The 23,948-nt window shown below is 33.9% G+C and overlaps 2 protein-coding genes and 1 long non-coding RNA gene across 5 annotated transcripts; all 3 read left to right on the top strand.

The window, feature by feature from the left end:
* Positions 1 to 3,833: 3,833 nt before the first annotated feature.
* Positions 3,834 to 8,567, top strand: LOC107930233 (uncharacterized). The gene is made up of 2 exons (XR_001692993.2): positions 3,834 to 4,502; positions 8,273 to 8,567. It is a non-coding gene; the product is annotated as an uncharacterized lncRNA (long non-coding RNA).
* Positions 4,596 to 7,142, top strand: LOC107921274 (beta-adaptin-like protein C). 2 transcript variants are annotated; one of them, XR_005901312.1, is made up of 4 exons: positions 4,596 to 4,955; positions 5,065 to 5,421; positions 5,883 to 5,959; positions 6,373 to 7,142. XR_005901312.1 is itself a non-coding variant. In XM_016851147.2 (3 exons), exons 2-3 carry the CDS (start codon positions 5,895 to 5,897, stop codon positions 6,593 to 6,595), a joined length of 288 nt encoding a protein of 95 aa, XP_016706636.2. In that variant the 5' UTR covers positions 5,041 to 5,421; positions 5,883 to 5,894; the 3' UTR covers positions 6,596 to 7,142. The 2 variants fall into 2 exon arrangements, 1 of the variants encoding a protein (XP_016706636.2); XM_016851147.2 differs by lacking the exon at positions 4,596 to 4,955 and having other exon boundaries at positions 5,041 to 5,421.
* A 5,594-nt stretch (positions 8,568 to 14,161) lies between the features above and the next one.
* Positions 14,162 to 22,814, top strand: LOC107930204 (protein phosphatase inhibitor 2). Of its 2 annotated transcripts, none has more exons than XM_016861796.2 (5): positions 14,162 to 14,231; positions 15,109 to 15,162; positions 15,928 to 16,052; positions 16,231 to 16,401; positions 22,385 to 22,814. In XM_016861796.2, the coding sequence occupies exons 2-5, from the start codon at positions 15,158 to 15,160 to the stop codon at positions 22,585 to 22,587; spliced, it is 504 nt and encodes a 167-aa protein (XP_016717285.2). In that variant the 5' UTR covers positions 14,162 to 14,231; positions 15,109 to 15,157; the 3' UTR covers positions 22,588 to 22,814. The 2 variants fall into 2 exon arrangements, with proteins under 2 accessions (XP_016717285.2, XP_016717284.2); XM_016861795.2 differs by lacking the exon at positions 14,162 to 14,231 and adding an exon at positions 14,268 to 14,410.
* Positions 22,815 to 23,948: the final 1,134 nt, after the last annotated feature.

The raw sequence follows: 23,948 nt of genomic DNA, 5'->3' as shown, positions 1-23,948 counted from the left end.
AATAAATCATCTCACAACCAAATTAAAGCTTCAAATTCATGCTAATTCATCATAAAATTTCAGCACTCATCCATGGAAACTTCCATAATAATCCATATAATAAAAAAACTAATGAATTAGATAGTAGGACCTAGTTGTAAAAGTCTTAAAACCACAAAAATTACAAGAAAAAACAATATTTTACTCACTTTATGTAAAAATTATGAAAAAAAAGCTTATAAAACCCTCATATGGCGTTTTTGGCTGATGAGAATGAAGAAAATAAAGAAAAATCTAGATATTTCCACTTTAGTCCTATCTTTATTTAGTTAATTTTGTAATTTTCCAATTTTTCCCTTATTTCCTCAATTTTTCTGATTTTTCTCTGCATGTGCCGCTGAAAATATCTCCCTTGGGCTTATTTACACTTTATGTCCTTCCTTATTTGACAACTGAGCTATTTAATCATTCTAGCAACCTTTACACCTTTTTCAATTTAGTCCTTTTCATTCAATTGACCACCCAAACATTAAAATTTTCTAATGAAATTTTAATACCATGTTACTAACACTCCATAAATACTTATAAAATTATTTTTGACTCGGTTTTATGAAATTGGGGTCTCAGCACCCCATTTTCGACTTAATTTATTTAATAACTTCTCCTTAAATTTTAATTTCACCTATTTAAAAATATTTCTAATATCTCACTCACTTCTAAATATTATTTTTATTTAATTTTCTAATCTTATTTTTCGGATTTAGTGATCTCGAATCACTGTTCCGACACCACTGAAATTTTAGGTTGTTACACACACATACACACACACACATACACACACACACACACACACACACACACACACACACACACACTCACACGCAAACACACAAATACATCCCTCTATCACACCAAGGTCTCCTTAGAGACAATTCATATCCAATGATCCGCAACAAATGCTAAATCATCCAATGACATAAATAGTCTTCATATCACTACCGAAACCTGTACAAAAATGTACATATGACACTATTGGCATGCCAGCTGTATCATATCCTTTCTACTGGGTTTACATAGGCATATATCATTAATGATCATACATTTACTTTGAACAATTACATTTCAATTTTCATAATTTATAAGTCGTAGCTTTATAAGAAACATATACTTATCATATAACATAATAAAGTTCATTAGCCCTTCTTTTGGCCATGTCTTATCAAGCATATTACTATGTATATAGACATACTTACATTCCATATTTAACATAGTATCCATTTCATCTCATTCATAATTCATTAATGCTTTTTTGCCAAGCATGTCTAGTTTATCCATTTTTAGCATGTTACATACTAGTAATACTATTAACTAAAGGATTCACATAAACTTACAAAAAAATAAGGAAAGATAGTAAGTTACATGAGAATTTACCTTTCAACAAACAAAATGAGTAAGTTTTTCTCAAGGTTTAATCAACAATTTTAATTTTTCCTTTTATTGCTTCAATTCTTTCCAATTCTTTCTCTATATAAGTATATAGACACACCATCAATGGCATGGTTAGCCATTCAGTGGCTTACTAACAATAATGTCATGAGATGTTTGACCCTATTTAACCTTTTTGAATCCTAATGTCTGAAATACCCGTATCTCACAATCTACCTGATCAAATTTAAATCTGGTCTTGTAAAAATACTACAGGGACCTTATTCTAACATTATTCACTAACAAACCTCAAAATTCTTATCCTTTACATTTAGGCCCTTAATAATAATTAATTAATCATAAAATCAAAAACTTAGTTGAAGCTTGAATTTATTGTATCTGCTTCAAATCTAACATGTGTTACAAGAATTCCTAATTCAACACTTAATATTATGTGTCATTTAACTCAATTTCTCAAAGTTTCCTCTGATGGTAAATTGAACTAAATCTTTTAATCTTAATAACTAATTAATGGGTTAGTTGAATTAAGCTTAAATCTAGTAAAATTCACTTTAAAAAAACTTAATGATTAAAGTGTTGTTGATGTTTAAGTAACGAAAGTATTGATGTGAGTGTCGAAACCATTTTTTTATTTCGTTTTAAAAATGATGGATCGACTTTTTGGAAAGCGAAAATGGAGTCGCCACCAATCTTTTTTTGTTTAGGTGTGATCGGATCACCTAGAAATTTGGGTTGTTTTAATAAAACATTTTGGTTTATTAAAACAATGATTTTGGTCTACGAAAATATGAGAAAATAGGCTCGGGAGTCGGTTACGTATGAGGAAGGATTAGCATCCTCATTACGCCCAAAATTGGTACCAAATTGATTAAATACTGTCCTTTTGTCTAAAATTAAAAATGTTTTTGAAATGTGGTTCTTGTTAATAACATTTGAATAACCCGAGTCCATTGCCAAAAATCTTCTTGTTTCGACGTTCGAAAATTTGTAATTCGAAAATAACAAAAGGATGCCCAACTATTTGGTCTAACAAAAAATCGATACCCAGCACAGTAGGGCACGATTCCTCGAATTTCCAAACATTGACCATTGCCTCACCTTGGAAGATACGAGTGAAATTCCGGAGAGATATTCGATTATTTTGAGCAAATAGGAAATTGCAACCCAGCACGATAGGGTACTATTCCCCGAACTGCTAAATACCGAACATTTCCTTTATAAGTTTTTTTTTTAGAAAACATGAATGAAATTCTAAAGAGACATTCGATTATTTTGAGCAAACGAGAAATTGCAACCAAATACGTTAGGGCACGATTCCATGAATTGCTAAATATCGAACATCTCTTTCGTTTTAATGAAATTTTTTAAAAGACATGAGTGGAACACCGAAGGAATATTCGATTGTTTCGAACAAACAGGAAATTGCAACCCAGCACGATAGGGCACGATTCCCTGAATTGCCAAACATCTAATATTGCCTTTACTTGCGAAAAATCTTATTTCGAGGTAACAAAATGTCATATCCAGTGAGTTAGGACACAACTATTTCCCGAATTTCCAAACACGAAACATTTCCTTGATTTGTGAAGTTTCAAATACAATTGCAAAAAAATGAGTCAATATACTTGTTTGATTATTTAGAGATAAAAACAATTGACGTTGAGAAAGAAGTTGGAATTAAAAAAACATGATGCAATAAAGAGCATGCAAGCTTAGTATTGAGCCAGAAATAAAAATTTGGGACAATAACATTACATGAATAATCAAGAACGATACAAAAACATGAAGGAACAAATATATAAATACAAATGTTAATAATTATAAGCTAATGAATTAAAAGCCAACTTAAAAGAAGTTTTAAGCAAATTACTCAAATAAAATATCAAGTTTTAAAATAAAATGAACAATAGGGAAGAAAGGAAATTTTAAAAGAACACTACTATAAAAGTAATACAAAGACTTTAAAACAAATAATGGATATAATACTTTTAAAATAAATAGAAAATATAAATAAGTAATAAATTAAATAATATCATACGAATGAATTTTAAAATAAATGCCATAAAATAATTTACATGGAAATTTGAGATGCATCAAATATATCTATAATACATAAATGAAGTTTCAAAAAGATTTAGCAATATGCAAAGTGATATATGTACAACATTTAAGTAAATAATATAAGAAATTAATAAACCTAATATAATATATATATATATAAAAGAGATAATGATAATATACGAAAGTATTTGAAAAAAGAAAAGAAAAACAAAATATGCACATAAAAAAAAACAACGAAATCATCAAAACAATATAAGATTATATGCTAAAATAATATGCTCTTATTTCTTAAGGAAAAAAAACTTCATTGTAAGCACAACAAAACCAAAGGGATAATTTATAAACAAAACTAATCATTTAAACAAAATTGTAGGCCGAAATAAAACGCACACAAATGCTCGGGGATCAAAATTGAAAATGACCCAAATCACCAAAAACACTGCCTAGGCACGGACCAAACTGAAACAGCGTGCAAACTTTTGGAGAAAAATGAAAGAAACATAATAGGGACAAATTAAAGGTAACGCAAAATAGAAAGGACTGGCCGCGCAAATTACCCATTTAAGGGGAACATGCGTAGGCCATCTTTTTCCTTTCCCCAAAAGCAATTAAAATTAAAGAACAGTGGCCCCCTTTTTAAAAAAAAACTTTTAGAACACTCAAATTCCTTTTTAAAAAAAATCTTTTTTTTTTCTTAAAACATTCACCCCCCTTTTAATCATTCAGCAGAAATAAAGAGAGCAGCCCCTTCTCCTCAACTTCTTTTCTCTGCTAGGTTTTCTACCTTCCCCCTTTTGAACTGTCACCAAACCATCGTGAACCCGCCGTGGCTTCCATCGTAAACGGTGGTTCAAAGCCTCATGGAACCGGGTTTTTGGCACTTTTAAAGGGAGATTCAATGGAGAGGCCTCTCTATACTGAGGAAAACAAAGGAGAAAGAACCCCCCACATTCTCCTTGCGTCGATTCTGACGACGGAAAAGAAAACTCCGGCGACGCAACCCCGGGGTGGATCCGGTAAGACTCTCTTCTCCTCTTTTTTTTTTATTTTTTATGCCCACTTTCGTTTAATAGATTTGTAAACAAAAATAAAAAAGAAACTAAGGCTTCCTTTGGATGCAACTGCATCTCAGTACGTTGGTTTTTTAAGGCTAAAAAAAATTGTAACTGAAATGTTAGCAAACGCAAGGGTGTTTGGAAAGCTTTCTTCAGTGCGTTGAAAATGCATTTCATCTCACTGGAGTCTCAATTCCAGACTGGAGCCTTTTGTTCCAATAAAAATTTAGCAACTTCAGTTGCTTTTTGTTTTCCTCTTTTACCCATATGTTCTTCAATTGCATTCTTCAGGCTTTTCTGATGTCTGTTACCTTCTTCTCCCCTTTCCCCTTCCCCTTCCCCTTCCCTTTCCCCTTCCCCTTGGGTTGCAAATCAGTTTGGTCAAGGACTTCTTCCGATTCCTCCTTCATCCAGGTAAGGCTCCTTCTCCTTCTTCCGTTCTTCATTCCTTTTTCTTCTTCCGTTCTTCATCTTCTCTTCTCAGCATATTCTATTTTGTTTCCTCTCTTTCTCTCTTTCTCAGGCAAATCTACCATGAATGCTTCCATTAGTACATCAAGAGATCACAAAGTCTTCTCAATTTCCCCCTTGAAATTAATTTTTCAAATTCAATTTTTATGAATTCTTAATTTGTGTAAAGAAGAAATAGGAAAAACTAATCGAAAATGTTTCCACAGTTCGGAGCGATGGCAGAGATGTTGAGCAAGGCGTCGACGATGGTGTTCCGGATTGAACCGATGCTCACCCCTACAACGATCCAAATGATGTCAGCATAGCTCCGCTTTTAGATAGTAAATTCGATTCGGAGAAGTGTGAGGCTCTCAAGCGACTCCTCGCTCTCATCGCTCAAAGCTTCGACGTCTCTAATTACTTCCCTCAGGTAATTTCGTTTTTCATTTTTGATTTCTTTTTATTGAATGAACTCTGAAAAATTTACTTAAAATTTAATATTGAAGTGATCTGGATTTTGTAATTTCATTCAAAGCACCGTTTTGACTGCTGATAAGGTTTCTGGAAAGTGTAAATAAATTTAAGTGTCTAAAAGTTTAAATATCATTGTTTAATAGGTGTAGTGAACTTATCACAGGATAATTGAGAAAGAAAATTAAGCTATCGAGTGTTGTAGTTATAATTCATTGGATCTTTATTGATAGTTGTACTCTGATTAGTGAAGAAATGGTTGAATCGGGTCTAAGACTGTGGATAAAATACAGATAGTTGTTCATAATTGCATTCATGATATGAAATCAGGGTTTGGTAATGGATACTTTTAAATCTTATATTTGTTTGTTAATTGAGGTGTATATATGTTTTTCATTTCTCTGGTTGCTTGAATTACAGGTTGTTTAAAACATGGCATTTCAATCTTTGGAAGTAAAGAAACTTGTTTATTTGTATCTACTGCATTATGCTGAAAAGTATGTTTCGCAAACTTCTCTTACAATATTCTTTTTATTTTCCTATGGTTGCTTCCATATGTTAAGAAGCAATATTAGTAAATGAGGGAATTATTAGTATGAACAAAGAACATGCTTGCTTGAAATCTATCTCTAATTGCACCGGATAGAAACGGTATCAAGTTTAACTAGTTATTAGATAAGAGTAGTTATTAGAACATGGTTTTTAAGCACTTTTCAAGTTTAATTAATTACAATTCATTTTGAATAACTGTTCTTTTTCTTAATAAAAGCAGTGCTTGAGATGGTAGAAACTCATTAGTTTAAAATAATAGTGGTTCAAAGGAGAGGTGATGAGTGACCTGGATTGTATTTCTTGTATTTAAGCAGGTAGATTGAACTTATTGTTAATGTTTCTGTGTTTAATTTTGTAGGCGTCCCAACGAAGCATTGTTGTCAATTAATTGTTTCCAGAAGGATTTGGGGGATCCTAATCCCTTGGTGAGAGCATGGGCACTTCGCACCATGGTTGGAATTCGTCTTCATGTTATTGCACCTCTTGTTCTGGTGGCTATGGGCAAGTGTGCTAGAGATCCATCTGTTTATGTTAGAAAATGTGCAGTTGTGCTCTTCCAAAAGTACATGATTTGCGCCTAGAGGAACATACCTCGGCAATTGAAGAGGTTCACTTGATAGATTTATTTCTTCATGGTTATTTTTGCTTTCGTGTTATCCACCATTTATTATGACCTTACTTTGCTACGACTCGATTTCCATTGTTAAGATCAGTTGAAAACTGCTTCCTTAAAAGGTTTGGTATTTTTGGATAGAAGGTTTTAGACTAGTTTGGCATGCAATATGCAAAGATAATATCTTTTCATCTTTTGTGCCTGCATTTTTCAGGAATTTTTTTGTACCTAAATAAACATTCATAGATTTTTGCTTCTTTACTTGGGCGTCCAATTTTAGATGTCTTTAGTAGCATGACACCTTAGACATCTATCTCTTGTTATAATACATTTCGATAGGGTTGGATTTATGTTTGATGTTATAGCTGGTATGTCAGCTACATTTTGTTTGTAATTCTATTTAGGCTTTAGTCATGTATTAGTGGGAGCAGCTATACATTAGTTAACTGCCATATTTCATTGTAACATAAATGCTTCTCAAGTCAATGAAAAAGATCTGAATTTTGGAAATCAAATTCAGTTTTCTTATTGTTCAAACTTCTTTGCATTCGTTTTTCTTTTTCTCCTTAGTTTTCTGCTAAAAAAACCAACACATGTAATCCGGACTACTTATGTATATGGCATATTGCTTATTCAAGTAATGAAGTTAATCTTTACATCATCCGGGTTACTTGCTTCTGTTTTCTTCCTCTGCTGTCAAAACCCCAACAGATGTGATTTTTAATTCTTCCCTTTAGCATTGATGACCAGCTCAAGGCTCGACATTGCACGTTCTACATGGTGGCCATAGGCTATTTCAGTTACTAGCCAACGGTTGATTTTAGTTTTAAAGTTATTTGATGCTAGCAATGTTGAGTTACTAATAACAAACATTTGAAATAACATGCATTAAGACCCTTATTCTAGTGTTGCTTTATTATTTTATCTTTCAATAATGTTTTATTTTTCTAAAGGCTCAATAATTACAATAGTTTTTCAATAATGTATTGAGTCCCTACAATTAAATATATGATTAATTTTGAAATATTAAATAAAATAAATTTTTGAATTTTTCTTTAGTTTTAATTCATTTTTAATTATTTATTATTAAAAATAAATATAATTGTAATAATTTTTAATCATTTATTAATTTTGTAATTGTTAAATAATTTTTAAAACTTCTATTATATATCATTTTTAATCAAATGTCCTTAAAAGTCATTTTCTATTTTCACCTCACCGCTACAGCTGCGTTTGAATCCAAACACACACTCCACCGCTGTTTCTAATCTCACTGCTACAGTATCTAATCTCACCGCTACAGTAACTAATCTCACCGCCACCGCTGTTTTTAATCTCACCGGAGCTAAACACACCGCCCATCCAAACTAAGCCTAAATAACAAAATGAAAACCAAGAGAATACGATCAGAAATCCACCTTTTCTTTGTGTTTTTTTCTTTTTTTTTTCTGAAATCTTGCGTACAAGAATGGGGATCCCCCTTTTACGATTTCTTTCGGCTTCTATTTTTAGCCGAAAAAAATGAGATAGAATCCAAAATCCCCCCTCCTCTTCCTGATTTTCGGATGGCTTTCTTATAGCCATCCCTTTTTTACAAATTTTATTATTATTTGTTGTTGTCTTTTCCCCTTTTTCTATTTTGCAGGTGCAAGTGGAGCAGGTGGAGGTGTGGGTGGTGACAGACTTTGGTGGCTAGTTTTTTTTAGTTTTTTTTTTATGTTTGGGTTGGGCTATTGTATTGGGATTAGGTTGGGCCAAAATTGAGTTTGGGCTTGTAACTGGGTAATGGGCTAGGTTTAATTTGGGTTTGGTTTTATTGGGCCCCGAGTAAAATTTGGGCCTTACAGTGAGGATTGAACATGACTTGTTGAGCTTGTCTGACATATTTCTAGCATGTTTTGAATCAAATGAAATTAATGCTTGATGCATATTTTGAATGATTGTTTGGAGCAATTGAAATAGGTATCAAAATGATTCATTTTTATCAAAAACAGGGTTCATGCCCCGACAACCTATCTACCTCGTCACAACATCGACCGATAGTATGTAACGTCGCGATGTCGAGTGGCTTGATGTTGTGGCAGGGTCCATGTCCCAATGACCTACCTACCTTATCACAATGTTGGCCAACAGCATGTGACATCGTGATATGACATACTATTTTGGTGACATCATGACGTGGAAGAGATGACATCACAACGTTGGTCCTGAACTTTTACAACTTTACAATTTGGTTTTGTTTCATGCTCAGGTTGATAATAGAGCTTCCGTAAGCTCGATTAAGACTCAAAAATAATTGTTTAGCATAAATTAAATGTGGTTGACCCTTGATTTGCATGTGTGAATAATCATTATTACGTATTTAACTGTAGTTGCTCCGGCAACGGATACAACATTTCGTAGCTCAGACCCGATGATCGGGTCAGGTAAGGGGTGTTACATATAAACTGTCGATTCTGGATTAATAAATTGCGGCATTGCTGCAACATTGCTACCAATAATTGCATGTTAGGGGACAATAATTATTCTGGCTCTTCAATTCATCGTTATTAATTTTTGTTACTATTTGTAATTTGCTTTGCATATTTATTTGAATCCAATCAGATTTTTATTTACTTTCAAAATTGTCATCTGTCCATTTTTACAATTTTTGTTTTAAAATAAATTACTGAAGAGATGATAACTCTAATATTTATTACTATATTACTTAAGAGCGACTATATACATTTTCCCATCATAAAAAAATTTGCAACAATTATTTACCCTTCACTTACATCTATTACATATTATTATTAGCTCAAACACCACAAACATGATTGATCTCATGATTTGAACCAGATTTTTGAAATTAGCATCCAATATCGCTTAATCAAAAGTTGAAATTGGACCTAATATTAATTATCAAACTGATAATTATTTATTACTTGCATGTTACGTATAAACTAATCATCTTACAAGGCTTAAATTTATTGATTTGGACTTAGGATATATTCATTCAATACCAGATCATATTTTCTTAGGTTGGTACGATACTTATAATTTCTGTTTGTTGTGATGAAATGGGTTAAAAGGGAATTCTCCAATCTCATCATCAAGCTTATTCAATTTTGGATTTTCCTTCATTTTCATTTTGGCTTTTTAAATCCAGAAACATTGCAAATGAATTAGAACAAGATTTCTTGGGGTTGGTTTTAGATTATTACTTGGATTTCGTTTATAGAATTTCTTTTTGGGTTTTCGTTTACACTGGAGTTAGGACGATTTCTTTGGTTGATGCCCATTAAATTCTTTATTTTGCTTCTCATCTTTTACCCAAATTATAACTAATGAAATGCAGAAACTTTAGAAGTTAAATTATTGGAGTGGGATGCCAACTTATATGGGTCCCATTTATAGAATCCTTTTTTAGTGTTGTGATTATTTGTCATTCTATTTAACTTTATATAACATAAAAAAAAAGTAAGGTTATAATTTAATTTTTATATTTTTTAAGTTTTATAATTTCAATCTTGACTAAATTATAATTGTTAAATTAATTTATCTAAGTTTTGTATTTTCAAAATCTAATGGGGACTAATAACAAAAATTTAGCCAAAACAAATAAACTGTCCTAGTTGTAAGGTATTTTGTCTAGTAAGTGGCGAAGTTTAGTTTTCTAACTGATGGTTACAGCTGAAACACTTATAATGGTTGTAGGATTTGCCTGAGGCATGATCAATCATATAAGTGCAAGTATTACGCATTAAATGAATCAGAAAGTTCTGAGCTGTCAACCTGAATTTCGTCTTTTTTTATACTATGTTTTATGGACCTTATGCTTTTTTTTTTTTAGAGTAAACTAAAGGAAGCTAGCAGAGCCCATGCAAAGATAATTTTTGAAGAAAACAAAAGAATTAATATAGTGGCATCTCAGACCTTGGTCTATTCCAATTGGAGGCGGAGTATATGGCCAAGACCAAGTATGTTAAAGGTTGGAAGCATCAAGAATAAAGTTCCAGATTTCCAGCAACTTAAGGGGATGGAAATGGTGAAAACCTTAGGAGCTACCGAAGGTGATGCATTGCCCGTTGAAGATTGTCATCGTATAGACAAATATTGTTGGAACATTTTTAAATATTTATAGTGTTCTAACAACTATAAATGAATGGTTATAATTAATCAAAAGATTATATTATTTTATTTTTTTAAAAAAAATTATAACTATTTAAATAATATTATTTGAATAGTTATAATTAAATAAATAATTATGTGTTTATTTCAAAGATATTATTATTCAGAAAGACACCTATTGATGATGAAAGATGTGTCTATGAAGAGACATGAAAATTCTTATAAATAGGAATGAGATTTCATTTAGAAATCATACCAACAAATTCTAATATTCTTTCTTTTCTTTCTTCATTTTCTAATATTATTAGATTATTCTAAAAAGTATTACTGCAAAAATCTTTTATAGAAATTGAGTTTTTTTGTCATAAATTGCTCAGTGTATAGTGGGCTATTCTCGTCCGTGCAAAATGCAAACAGTCATTGGCTTCATTGTATCCTCGAGGTTAATTTGCTTGGAACTAGTTTGCACACCGAAGATAGGTAGGGGCGAATATAACCTTAAAGATAGTGGCTTGATACATTGGAGCCTTGTTCTATTTCTTCTTCTGTTTGAGTTCCGTTCGTGTATTCGAGATTTTACTCGCCGGAAATTTATACTAACAAATATGTAAAAATAGGAGTGCAGACACAATGAGAAAATAAGTGCTCCTACTCATCGGGATCCGACTTGACTCAATTAGATATAATTTGTTTTAGACACCAAAAAGAGGAGGGGGAAAACTGGTGCTATAAAAGCTCCTGTTAATGAGGTCCCTGAAGCCAAGGAAGGAACAGGTTAGGTACAATGGAAGGGTAAAGGTGAAAGGATTGGTGATTTAAGTTAAAACAATTTCACTTTGTGAGGCTGGCAGTTGAGATGAATATTGAGAGCCATTGACATATCCAATCAAACGTACAATTTATTCAATGCTTTGGTCCCTTAAAACACGACTAACCTCTGCTTGAAAATGACAGGAGACACGTTTAATCATTCTTTGCTAAGAAAGAACCTTATTTGCCTTCCAGCATATTACAACAAAATTATCACAGAAAACTAGTTATGAAATCTTGCTGGATTTCATTAACATACATATGCCGACTTAAAAAACCTTATCTGTAGCTCAAACTTCATATCTGATATTAAACCCCTACCCAATTCTTGGCTCTGTTTAGACTTAATCCCAATTGAGGCTAATAATGATTAGAATATGGGCATTCATGTCATTCTAACTGGTTGCCTGCTACCATTATATATAGACCTTGAAATCTAGAAATCCAACTCAGAAGAAGATCTTGTTTTCCCAACACTGGCAGTCCTTTCAGAGCATGAGAACTCCCAGTCCTTTTCTTCTACTTCTGATTCTCGCAGTTATGTTAGCAACAGTCCATCTCTCTAGTTGTCGGCAACTCACCTGGGCTTCCTACCAGCAAACAAAGTTTTCATTTGCACACCATTTTTCTTCAAGTTATTATGCTTCTGTTTCTGGGAACAGCAACAAGTACACGGCGGCTCACGATGTCTCGCACAAAGTTGTCCCTGGAGGACCAAACCCACTGCACAACTGATCTCAATTCTGTTTATGTTGTTCCATATGCTAAGCTTTTTTTTTTTTTGCAGGAATGTATTGGTTCTGCGAAAGAAAGAACATAAAAAAGAAAAAAAAAGAAGTGCCCACTTAGATCTGGAAGCAGAATCTTTCTTTCCTGGAACCAAAACTATGATATTTTTAAAAAAAAATCAGTTTAATGTATTGAAAAAGCATGTTTAAATGTTCATGAAATGTAATAAGCATGCATAGGTGGATTTTTGCCATGATAAGATAGCATTTATAGTTGACTGTTCACTATGTCAGGTGTATAAAGTCATTTGTGCCTATGCATTATCAGTAACAGTTTCTTTTGTCTATAGCTGCTTTTCAGCTGGAATAATAATAATGTATTTGAAGACATTTTATCCAGTATTCATGACATGAATTTCGTTATCCTTGTAAATCATGCCAAGCAATATGATCTTTTAATTGGATCCGCAAGAATAACGTAATTGTTGAATATGTTGAGCTTAAATATCATGTATATTAAAAAAAAAGTTCACTTGAATTAACTCAATTAAATCTGAATTCGTTTGAGAAAAATATTATATTGTAGGAAGGGACAATAAGCAAAAGACGTAAAAAACAAAAAACCCAAACAACAGGAGAGCAGAAAGAAGCACAGGTCTTAGAATAACCTGATGTTCAGTTCATATGAACTCCAGGCTTCCATTGCATATGCGTCGAACACTTTTTCTCAGTCTCCACAGTAAATCTTCCCTAGAGCAGTAATGTTGACTCGAGAGTGAAAATGAAAAACTCAAGTTTCTAATTATTTCTGATCTCCCCAGGCCATAAATAAATATAAGCAACTTGTGTCTTTATTTACATACATGATGAGTAGAATCATGTCATTCTTCCCATGCATTTTGTTGAATTCAACAATTGTCAATACTTGGAATGCTGAATGAAAATGTTTGATTGTTTGCACAATTTAGGCTGTAAACACAATTCTATTGTGATTAGTGCATTGACTTTTGAGAGGGATGAAGCTCGAATTTTACCTTTCTCTAGTTAGGTGAGATTAGTGCTCTCATTATTTAGTACAAAATTTATACATTTTTTTTTAATATGCAGAAGTTTTCAAAACTTGCTAATATACTATCACTATTCAATTTCTATTAAACAATAAATATAAAATAGTAAAGTACAATATATTAATAAATAAGTTTTCAGCTTCAACTATTTAAATAGCCAAAACACCCAAAAAAAAAGTCATAATTGAAATTCAAAATAAAATTGGTAAACTTCAATGGAAATCACAAAAAATTGAAAAAAAAAATAAATATCGATGAATAAATGACAAAAATCTACGAAAAATATAAAGCTCAATTTCACATTAAGCTTGCTAACAAAGAAAAAAAAAACATTGATGATTAAGTTTTTCAAATTTGGTCTGAAATTAAACAACAGTGATGAAAAATAGAGAAAAATGAATTGCCAAATTAAAGGGAATGAATTCTGAAAAATCTATTGATCTTCTTTGACCCATCAGAGTTCATGTTGTAGAAGTGTTTTTTGGGGGGTAAGAAGAAATCTGAAATAAACTGAAAATCTTGATTCTCTTCCACCCCTAATCAAGTGAAGAGTTAATTTCCTCCCTCATATTGAAAGAAATGGTAGGTTGACTGTTAAGCCATGTGAGGAGGGTTAACAGACGAAAGGGGTAGAGGAATTTTGTTGATCCCGCGGTGTACAAAACATTTTAAGTTTAAAAATATTTATTTTGTTTTTCTGTATCATGATTTAATAATAAGTTGATTTGAGGTGGCAAGATGTACGAGAGCTGACGTGAAAGTAAAAGTGAAATAGACCGAAGGTGGCGGTAACTCCATTGCATCCGGATTTAACTAAAAGTTAGAAATAATAAAAGCCTCAAAATAACATTTTCATACAACTACGATAGCCAAGAGGATCAATCTAAAGGTACAATTTTCTCTCGCCATTTTCTTTTTCATTTCCTCTACTTCAATTTCATTCAATAAAACGAACAACAATGTTTTTTCTTTTTTTGGGATTGATAATTTGATCGTATCGAACTTTTCTTTTAAATTGTATTTCTCCATGCATTCTCCTTCTATACATTTCATTCAATGGATTATTGGGTACTTTTTCTAGTTCTGGGTTTCACCCTGCTTCCTTCTCCTTATGGTTCTTGGTTGAATTACTTGCATATAATTGTAATCATTATTTCGTTTAGAATAGTTAATTGGATCATGATCAATTTTTTATTTTGAATGTAGATATATTATGCCTCTCCTTGTTTTATTTTAAGAACAGTAAACCTCAAATGCATTAACCTGGTGTACAATCGGGAAATGAGAGTCCTTGCAACTCAACAAAGCTAGTTCAAGTTGTCGATGTATATAGCCTTGTAGCCTTGGGATAATGAGATCCCCGCCTACAATTCTAATGTTGAAGCCCTTGTGGGGATTTTGTTTTTAGTTTATTTTGGCATGATTCCCTGTAATTTCTTCCTCTCATAGATGCTATTAGCATTTCTTTATTAGGTTTGACATCGTTTTCCCTTGGAGTTGATCTAGTTATGCTTTTGAGAGAATTTGGTGTTATATCCTCTACTTTTCCATAATACCTAATTTCTCGATTTGTATTTTTATCAAGTCCAGACATTGTTTTCCTTTCAGTTTGTTTCTTTCCTTCCAGTTTTATGCTTTACATAAATAATAGCTACGACAAGCTCATGGATAAATCTACCACTTTGTATTTGATATTTGTATAATAGTTTACATGATTCATTTTTCAGACATTGAGGTTTTGATAAGTGATTATTATAATGTTTCAGTGGATTAGGTTCGTTTGAAGCTTGCTTTTGGCACTCAAGAAATTTCCGGATGAAGTAATTGTAATATCTTCCCATATTCTTTCCTTTCTATTTCCTTTTTCTTCTAGAAGGAGATGGATGGGATGTAGAGTTGATTGGTGGTTAACTTGAAATTGTTTTTATCATTGTTCTTGATACCGTGTAATGCGAAGTTATTGCTATATTTGATGCATTTTCTTTCATTGCTCAATAATCTCAATGTCTTTAGCTGCAGTTGTTCGCTTGTGTTTTCCCTCTTTAGAGTTCACCTTAGCAGCTTTAGATGTTGGTTTATTTAGCATGTTGATCGTGCAGATTGTTTGATTTAACACAGAATGGATTTTCAAATTACTTAATATATTCGTATGGTATCTCTATTTTAGAAAGGCGCCTAAATGTATCAGTTAATGGTTTGATGCAACAGTACATGAGACTATTACTCTATAATAAAAAGGGATAACTGAAAATGTACCCATTATATATGTGTGTGTGTGTGTGTGTGTGTGTGTGCTGTCGAGTGACAATGCATTATGGGGATATGACGCTTTAATGTGGAAGGATATGGTCAACTCATCTAAATATTGGCATCTTATCACAGCCTTGATTAGGCTATGGCTGGAGTTTGAGTTTCTTGACTCAAATGGTTAAATATTAGCTATTTTCGTATAAAATTCCCATTTTGCATAATCTTTTTTCATTTTCCTACTTACACATTCATTTTAATACTGGTTTTTTGCTGAAGAAAGATATATACTTTTCTATAGTTTCTAGTTGTGCCTGGGATCTAATAATTGTTTTTAGGGGTAGCATTAGGCGTGTAAGATGGAATGAGGAAAAACTTAAGGAAATTGAAGCAAATAAACCTGTAAGGCAGAAAATAACTGAACCCAAGACGCCGTACCACCCTATGATTGATGATGATGATGGTATACTCATAAACCCTTCTGAAGAAATCTATTATTTTAAGTTTAAATACATGTTGGATATTAAAGAAAGTTGCTCTAGTTTTGTTTTCAAGTTACGTATACATTTGTTGAGTGCTGTTTAAAAAAAATAAAAGATTGAATAGCTTTTCTCACGATAAAATCTGATATTGGTTTGTAGTGTCTTTGTCTCCTGTAAGACATGTTTTCAATGATTGTATCGATGATATGGATGCAAAAAAATTATGCCCTGCTTTGAAGGATGTGGCTTCCCCTAGTAGAAAAACAACTGGGTGCTCAGCTGGCTGGACATCTTCGGGTGATGACGCTAATGCTGTGGCTCACGAAGAAGGTTTTCTTACTATCTGTGCTTTTAAGTTGTCCTTTTTTTTCATGGCATATTGAGAAATGTTTCACTTTTCTTTAAGTTGGTTAACATATTTGATGACAACTTCATTTTTCAAAAGATTAAAAGTGATTGTTTTCAGTCTAAATGATATGAGGCTTGCTCTAGCAGACAACCTTGTGATGGGTAAAGCCCTTGTTTTTCCTAGTGGCATTTATCATCTCATGGACCTTTTTCATCTTTTTGGAGGAATGGTGGGATGTGTCTGGAAAGATTCATGATGTGGAACATTATCATTTCAAGGGTTATAGCTTCTAAACTTTTGCTTTCACTTATAGCTTGGAAGTTTTCATTATTTTCTTGTGCCATTTTCTCTTGGCTCGAGTCATCCGTATGATTCTCATTGTATTCTCTAATGCTTGTTCACTTACTGAGAAAGCAAACAGAACTAGATGACTTTTCCACGATACACAGAGGTCCAAAAAGGTTATGAAGATACGAACACCTTTCACTACTCCACCATCCAAATCTTAAGTCTTCCAGTGTTGTTCCAATAGGGTCGGAAGCGTGTAAATTATTGTACTAAAAAATCACACAAAGTTCAATTCCCAGGGAAGAGAGGTGGATCACATGGATCTCTTAAATACCAAGTCTTTCCTTAGTCAGAATATCCCTTCTATAGTAATTTAATAGCACAATTAAATACTACTATTATACCCTCAAATATTGAAAGAAAAATAGGACAAGAAAGAACACAAGAGTTTTAACGAGGTTCGGTAAATTATACCTACGTCCTCGGGCACTAACACCAGATGATAACTTTACTATCTTCAAAATATTACAAACAAATAGAATTCCTTGAGAATTCTCAAATGGGAGAAGAAAGAAAACTAAGAGAGAAAGATTGGTTGGGATGGTGTAAATGAGAAATGGTTAGGCCTATTTATAGTTGAGGTTCAGGGACTAACTTGCAAATGGCCTAAAAAATTAGGGACCAAAATTGCAATTATCCCATTCAACTTTAAACAACTTGCCTACCATTTTTTTCTTTCGGTGCCACTTGCACCTCCCATTTTTTTGACTTTTCAACACCCCTTTTAATTTGTCTTTTCAACAATCTCCACCTTGAAGAATTGATTAGGATAATCACATCTTCACATACTTCCTTCAACTCCCCAAATTCGATAAAGCTATCTTTTGTAGTGCCTCCAAATGCGCTCTCGAGCACCATACACCTAAAGGTGCTCAAATTCTCAGGATGTTAATCAAGTTCAAACAATGATTAAACTTGATTGTTGTTACCACCTTGGTCATCATATCTGCGGGATTATCTGCTGTCGGAATCTTCTGAAGTAGAATTTTTCCTTTTTCAAAGACTTCCCGCACAAAGTGATATCTTACGTCGATATGCTTGGTTCTTGAATGATAGACTTGATTTTTCGCTAAATGAATAGCGCTCTGACTGTCACAATATAAACTTATGTGACTTTGAACAACTCCTAAGTCTTTCAACAATCCATTAAGCCAAATAGCCTCCTTAACAGCTTCTGTAACTGCCATATATTCTGCCTCTGTAGTAGACACAGCTACTGTAGACTGTAAGGTAGACTTCTAACTCACTGGGGCTTTTGCAAGAGTAAACAGATACCCCGTAGTTGAACGACGTTTATCTAAATCACCAGCAAAGTCGGAATCAACATATCCAACTACAAACTGACCAAGTGCTTCATCCTGTTCAAAAATTAAACCAACATCTACGGTTTTTCGAAGATACCGTAGAATCCATTTCACAGCTTGCCAATGTCCTTTTCCAAGATCATGCATATACCTGCTCACAACTCCAACAGCTTGTGAAATGTCAGGCCTCGTACACACCATCGCATACATCAAACTCCCAACTGCATTAGCATATGGGACTTTTGCCATATATTCTCTTTCTTCTTCAGTTTTCGGAGATAATTGAGCACTAAGTTTCAAATGAGAAGCAAGTGGGGTACTTACATGTTTTGTGTTTTCATTTACACCAAAACATTGTAATACCTTTTTCAGATATTGCATCTGATTCAAACAAAGCTTGCCTCTCTGTCTATCTCTACTTATCTCCATGCCGAGAATCTTCTTGGCCTCACCTAGATCTTTCATCTCGAACTCTTGATTCAACTGAGCCTTCAGCTTATCTATCTCTTTTTGGCTCTTCGAAGCGATTAACATATCATCAACATACAAGAGTAGATAAATGAAAGATCCGTCATGCAGCTTCTGCAAATACACACAATTGTCATATTTGCTTCTTGTGTACTTCTGCCTTCTCATAAAGCTATCAAATCGCTTGTACCACTGCCTCGGGGATTGCTTCAATCCATATAGCGATTTGTTCAGCTTACAAACCCAATTTCTACCACCAGCATCTGTGTATCCTTCGGGATGAGTCATATAGATCTCCTCTTCTAACTTACCATGCAAGAAAGCCGTCTTAACATCAAGTTGAGCTAGTTCCAAATTCAACTGTGCTACCAAGGCCAACAAAATTCTAATGGAGAAATGCTTCACAACAGGGAAAAATACATCATTGTAGTCAATTCCCTCCTTCTGAGCGTAGCCTTTAGCTACCAATCTTGCCTTGTAGCGAATATCCTTCTTGCTAGGAGATCCATCTTTCTTTGCGAATACCCACTTGCATCCGATTGCCCTTTTACCTTTCGGTAATTGTGCCAATTCCCAAGTATTGTTCTTCAGCAGAGACTGCATTTCTTCATCCATGGCGCTTTTCCATTTATCACTTTCTAAGCTTTGCATTGCTTCTTGATAAGTGATAGGAATATCATCAACAACGGGAAGGGCGTAGGCCACCACATCAGTAAATCGAGCAGGTTTACGAATTTCTCTCCATGGCCTTGCAACTGCAACTGGTTCTGGTGTACTTAGTGGTTCTTGGGTCAGAACCTCTTCAACCTCTAATTCCTCCATTGTGGCTGGAGAATTAGACTTATTAACTGGGCAAATCCCCATCTGCTCAAACTCCACCTGTTTTGGAGTACACTCCACCTGCTGTGGAGTATTGCTCGTCTGAATATCTTTATCTGCTACCTTTTTCAATGTGGCAGATTCATCAAAGGTAACATCTCTGCTACAGATCATTTTCTTTGTGCTTAAGCACCAAAGTCGAAATCCCTTCACTCCAGAAGTGATTCCCATAAAGAGAGCTTTCTTTGCCCTCGGATCTAACTTTGACTCCTTCACATGGTAATATGCAGTGGATCCAAACACATGTAAGGAATCATAATCTGTAGCCGGTTTTCCAGACCATACCTCCATAGGAGTTTTTCTTTCTAATGCAGATGATGGCAAATGATTAACAAGATGGCCAGCGTATGTCACAGCCTCAGCCTAAAATTGCTTGCCCAACCTAGCATTGGACAACATACATCGAACTTTCTCCAGCAATGTTCGATTCATACGCTCTGTCAATCCATTCTGCTGTGGTGTATCCCTAACTGTGAAGTGTCGAACAATACCATACTCTTGGCACACATTGAAGAACGGATCACTTTTATATTCCCCTCCATTGTCCGTCCTAAGCCGCTTGATTTTCTTGCCAGTCTGGTTTTCGATCATAGTTTTCCATTTAAGAAAAACTCTAAGCATTTCATCCTTAGTTCTCATGGTATACACCCAAACTCTTCTGGAAAAGTCATCAACAAAAGTAACAAAGTAGTGTTTTCCTCCCAATGAAGGTGTCTTGGAAGGCCCCCACACATCTGAGTGAACATATTCCAAAATACCTTTTGTATTATGGATAGCAGTACCGAATTTCACTCTCTTTTGCTTTCCCAGAACACAATGCTCACAAAATTTTAATTTGTAAGCCTTTGCACCTTTCAACAATCCTTGCTTTGCCAGAATTTGCAAGGATTTTTCGCTGGCATGTCCCAACTTCATATGCAACAACTGCATTGAGTCCAATTCTTTGTTACCGGAAGCTGTAGCGACTGCTCCAATAACTGTACTACCTTGGTAGTAATACAAGTTATTTTTCCTGATGCCCTTCAATATCACAAGTGCGCCAGATGTCACTTTCAAAATCCCATCTCTTATAGTAACAACTGAACCATTGGATTCCAAGGCTCCCAATGAGATGAGATTTTTCTTCAAACTGGGTACGTACCGAACATCAGTCAGAACTCTGGTTGATCCATCTTGATTCTTTAATTGGATTGAACCTATCCCAACAGTTTTACAGGCATTGTCATTGCCCATATAAACAACTCCTCCATTTAGTTCTACTAAATCAGAGAACCACTCCCGGTTAGGGGACATATGATAGGTAAAACCCGAATCCAATATCCACTCATCTGAATGGAACGACGATGATGATGCAACCAGTGATAGTTCAGAGTCACTAGTATCATGCTTAGCAACACAAGCATCTACAGCAGCTTTTCCCTTATTCTTCAGCTTTGGACAATTTTTCTTCCAGTGGCCTTTCTCATGACAAAAAGCACATTCATCTTTCCCGAGTCTGGACTTTGACTTTGATCTCCTCTTTTGAGTTTTCTTCCGAGTGTATGAACGACCTCGGACTACTAAAGCTTCTGTATCTCTGATTGAGTTTTTCTGTTTGTCCTTCTTTCTCTGTTCATAACTGTATAAGGCCGCATAGACTTCGCTCAGATATATATCACTCCTGCCATGAAGTAGAGTAGTTTCTAGGAACTCAAACTCCTCAGGAAGTGACCCCAACAGCATCAAAGCCAAATCTTCATCTTTGAATGTCTCATCCATATTCAGCAAATCAGTGACTAACTGATTAAATTTGGTGATGTGATCGTTCATTGTGGTACTTGGGACGTATGTGAAGCGAAACAGTCTTTTCTTCAAGTGGAGCTTATTTTGAATGTTTTTCTTCAAAAAATTTTCAAGTGCCACCCACAACTTATTTGCAGAAGTCTTCTTTGAAAAAGCATACCTCTGCTCTCGAGAAAGGCATGATCGAATTGTGCCACATGCCAACCGATTGATCGCCTTCCAATCTTTCTCCTGTACATCATCTGGTTTCTCTTCATCAATGGCAATGTATAGACCCTGCTGAAAAAAGGGCATCTAGAACCTCACTTTGCCACATACCAAAATGGCCCGTGCCATCAAAGATCTCCACGGCCAATCTTGCATTTGCAATTGTTGGTCTTGTCCACATGGACGATGTTGAAGCTCCTACACCGACCGTTTTCTCCATAATCTTTCAATATACCTAAGGAAATCTTTTCTGATGTGGAAGATCAGTTTAAACTGCAACCACAGAGCATACTACGATTAACCTTCGGCTCTGATACCACTTGTTGTTCCAATAGGGTCGGAAGCGTGTAAATTATTGTACTAAAAAATCACACAAAGTTCAATTCCCAGGGAAGAGAGGTGGATCACATGGATCTCTTAAATACCAAGTCTTTCCTTAGTCAGAATATCCCTTCTATAGTAATTTAATAGCACAATTAAATACTACTATTATACCCTCAAATATTGAAAGAAAAATAGGACAAGAAAGAACACAAGAGTTTTAACGAGGTTCGGTAAATTATACCTACGTCCTCGGGCACTAACACCAGATGATAACTTTACTATCTTCAAAATATTACAAACAAATAGAATTCCTTGAGAATTCTCAAATGGGAGAAGAAAGAAAACTAAGAGAGAAAGATTGGTTGGGATGGTGTAAATGAGAAATGGTTAGGCCTATTTATAGTTGAGGTTCAGGGACTAACTTGCAAATGGCCTAAAAAATTAGGGACCAAAATTGCAATTATCCCATTCAACTTTAAACAACTTGCCTACCATTTTTTTCTTTCGGTGCCACTTGCACCTCCCATTTTTTTGACTTTTCAACACCCCTTTTAATTTGTCTTTTCAACATCCAGGTCATCACTAGCTTACGATTTATTATCTTGTGTTCAATCTTTGGTTGATGGTTTTTAGTATGTTCTACTTTTTTCAGATTCTGAAACAGATCAAAGTGGTAGGAACTTTAAGGAGCAACGAAAATCACACTATGATGAATTTTTCAAGATAAAGGAATTGCGACAGAAGGGCTCTTTCCTTGAGGACGAACATGATAGGGTGGAGGATGATCTATCTTCATCTTTAATCTCTGGTGTGAAAGACATTGGTGTAGAGGAAGGTACTGCCACTTTGCCCTGAAAGTCTTCTTCACGGCCAACAGTTCGAGACCTAAAGCTGACTCTTTTGACATCATTTATTGTTATTTGATGGTATATTGGTGCCATGCATACAAAGGGAAAAAAACCTATATTTTTTTTCTTATTTAGTTCACTTGTACATAGTTCCGCCTAATTCACCATGTTCATGTGAAGTTCTGCACACCCTTTTGTTGTTTGGCAAATAAAGAAAAAAGCAACAATTTTATATACTTTATTGCTATACTAAACACCTTGTCCGTTGTATTTTATGAAAGATAATATGACAACTAAATGAGAAGAGGGCCAAGCAGCAACATACCATTGGCGAAACTTCCCCAACTCTTAAATCAATAATTTCAAAGAAACTGCCACCATGGATGATTGCAACGAATAGAATCCCAAAAAGGTTTCATCTTTCTACATGGAGTAGGCTAAAAAGGTTTACCATACCTCACTCAAAGAAACTAGTCACTTTTTCATCGACGCAATCTCATAGCTAGCCTTAGTCTTTGCTGATGCTGTATACTCAGTGGCAAATCCCACAGTTATAGGGTGGTGCCAGGGGCGGTACCAGGAGCTCTGGCCCTCTATAATGAAAAGTTATACTTTCGGCACCTTAAAATGTATAAACCTTATAGTAGATGTTAAAATTACATTTTAACCTTCAAAATGAGAGTTTTATTTTAGTCATTTAAAAATTATAAAGATATAAAGTAATAAAATGATAAAATTATATTTTAACTCTTACAAAAATACATGATTTAATTTCAATCCCTAAAAATTTCGCTCTTAGTGCTAATGACCCAACTTGATACGAGATGAAACATGAATGGACTTGTTCATGGGTCGGGCTAGGTTTGGGCCAAAATTTTAGATTTGTTTGATAGACTTTGCTCAATTCGAAAAATAGGTTTAAAATTTTGTTCAATATCAGCCTAATTAAACAAACTAAAGCCTAGACTTAGCCCACCCAAATTAATTTTTATGTTGTTTTTTTATATAAAAAAATTAAAAATATAATACATCAAAAATAATAAAAATATTAAAATAAATATTTCTCAACAAATTAAAAATAAATTTAAAAATTATTTATACTTAAATAATACTAAGATAGGTATAACTTAACAAGCAAATGCCTCTAAACAGTAGCAAAATTAATAATAAAATAAGAGTTATACAATATCTAAAAAATAATAAAATAGTAGTAATATAATAGTAAAATTATAGCAAAACACAATGAAAAAACAACATGAAAATAACAATAAAATGTTAAAAAAGAGCAAAAAAAATAACAGATTTTTTATTTTGTTAATAATTCATACTGGATTAATGGCTCGTTTTTTAAACAAACCTTACTTTTTT

Source organism: Gossypium hirsutum, chromosome A09, assembly GCF_007990345.1.
Source record: "Gossypium hirsutum isolate 1008001.06 chromosome A09, Gossypium_hirsutum_v2.1, whole genome shotgun sequence".
NCBI lineage: Eukaryota > Viridiplantae > Streptophyta > Magnoliopsida > Malvales > Malvaceae > Gossypium > Gossypium hirsutum.
Note: the sequence above shows the minus strand (reverse complement) of the source record. Positions and strands in the feature narration are given on the sequence as shown.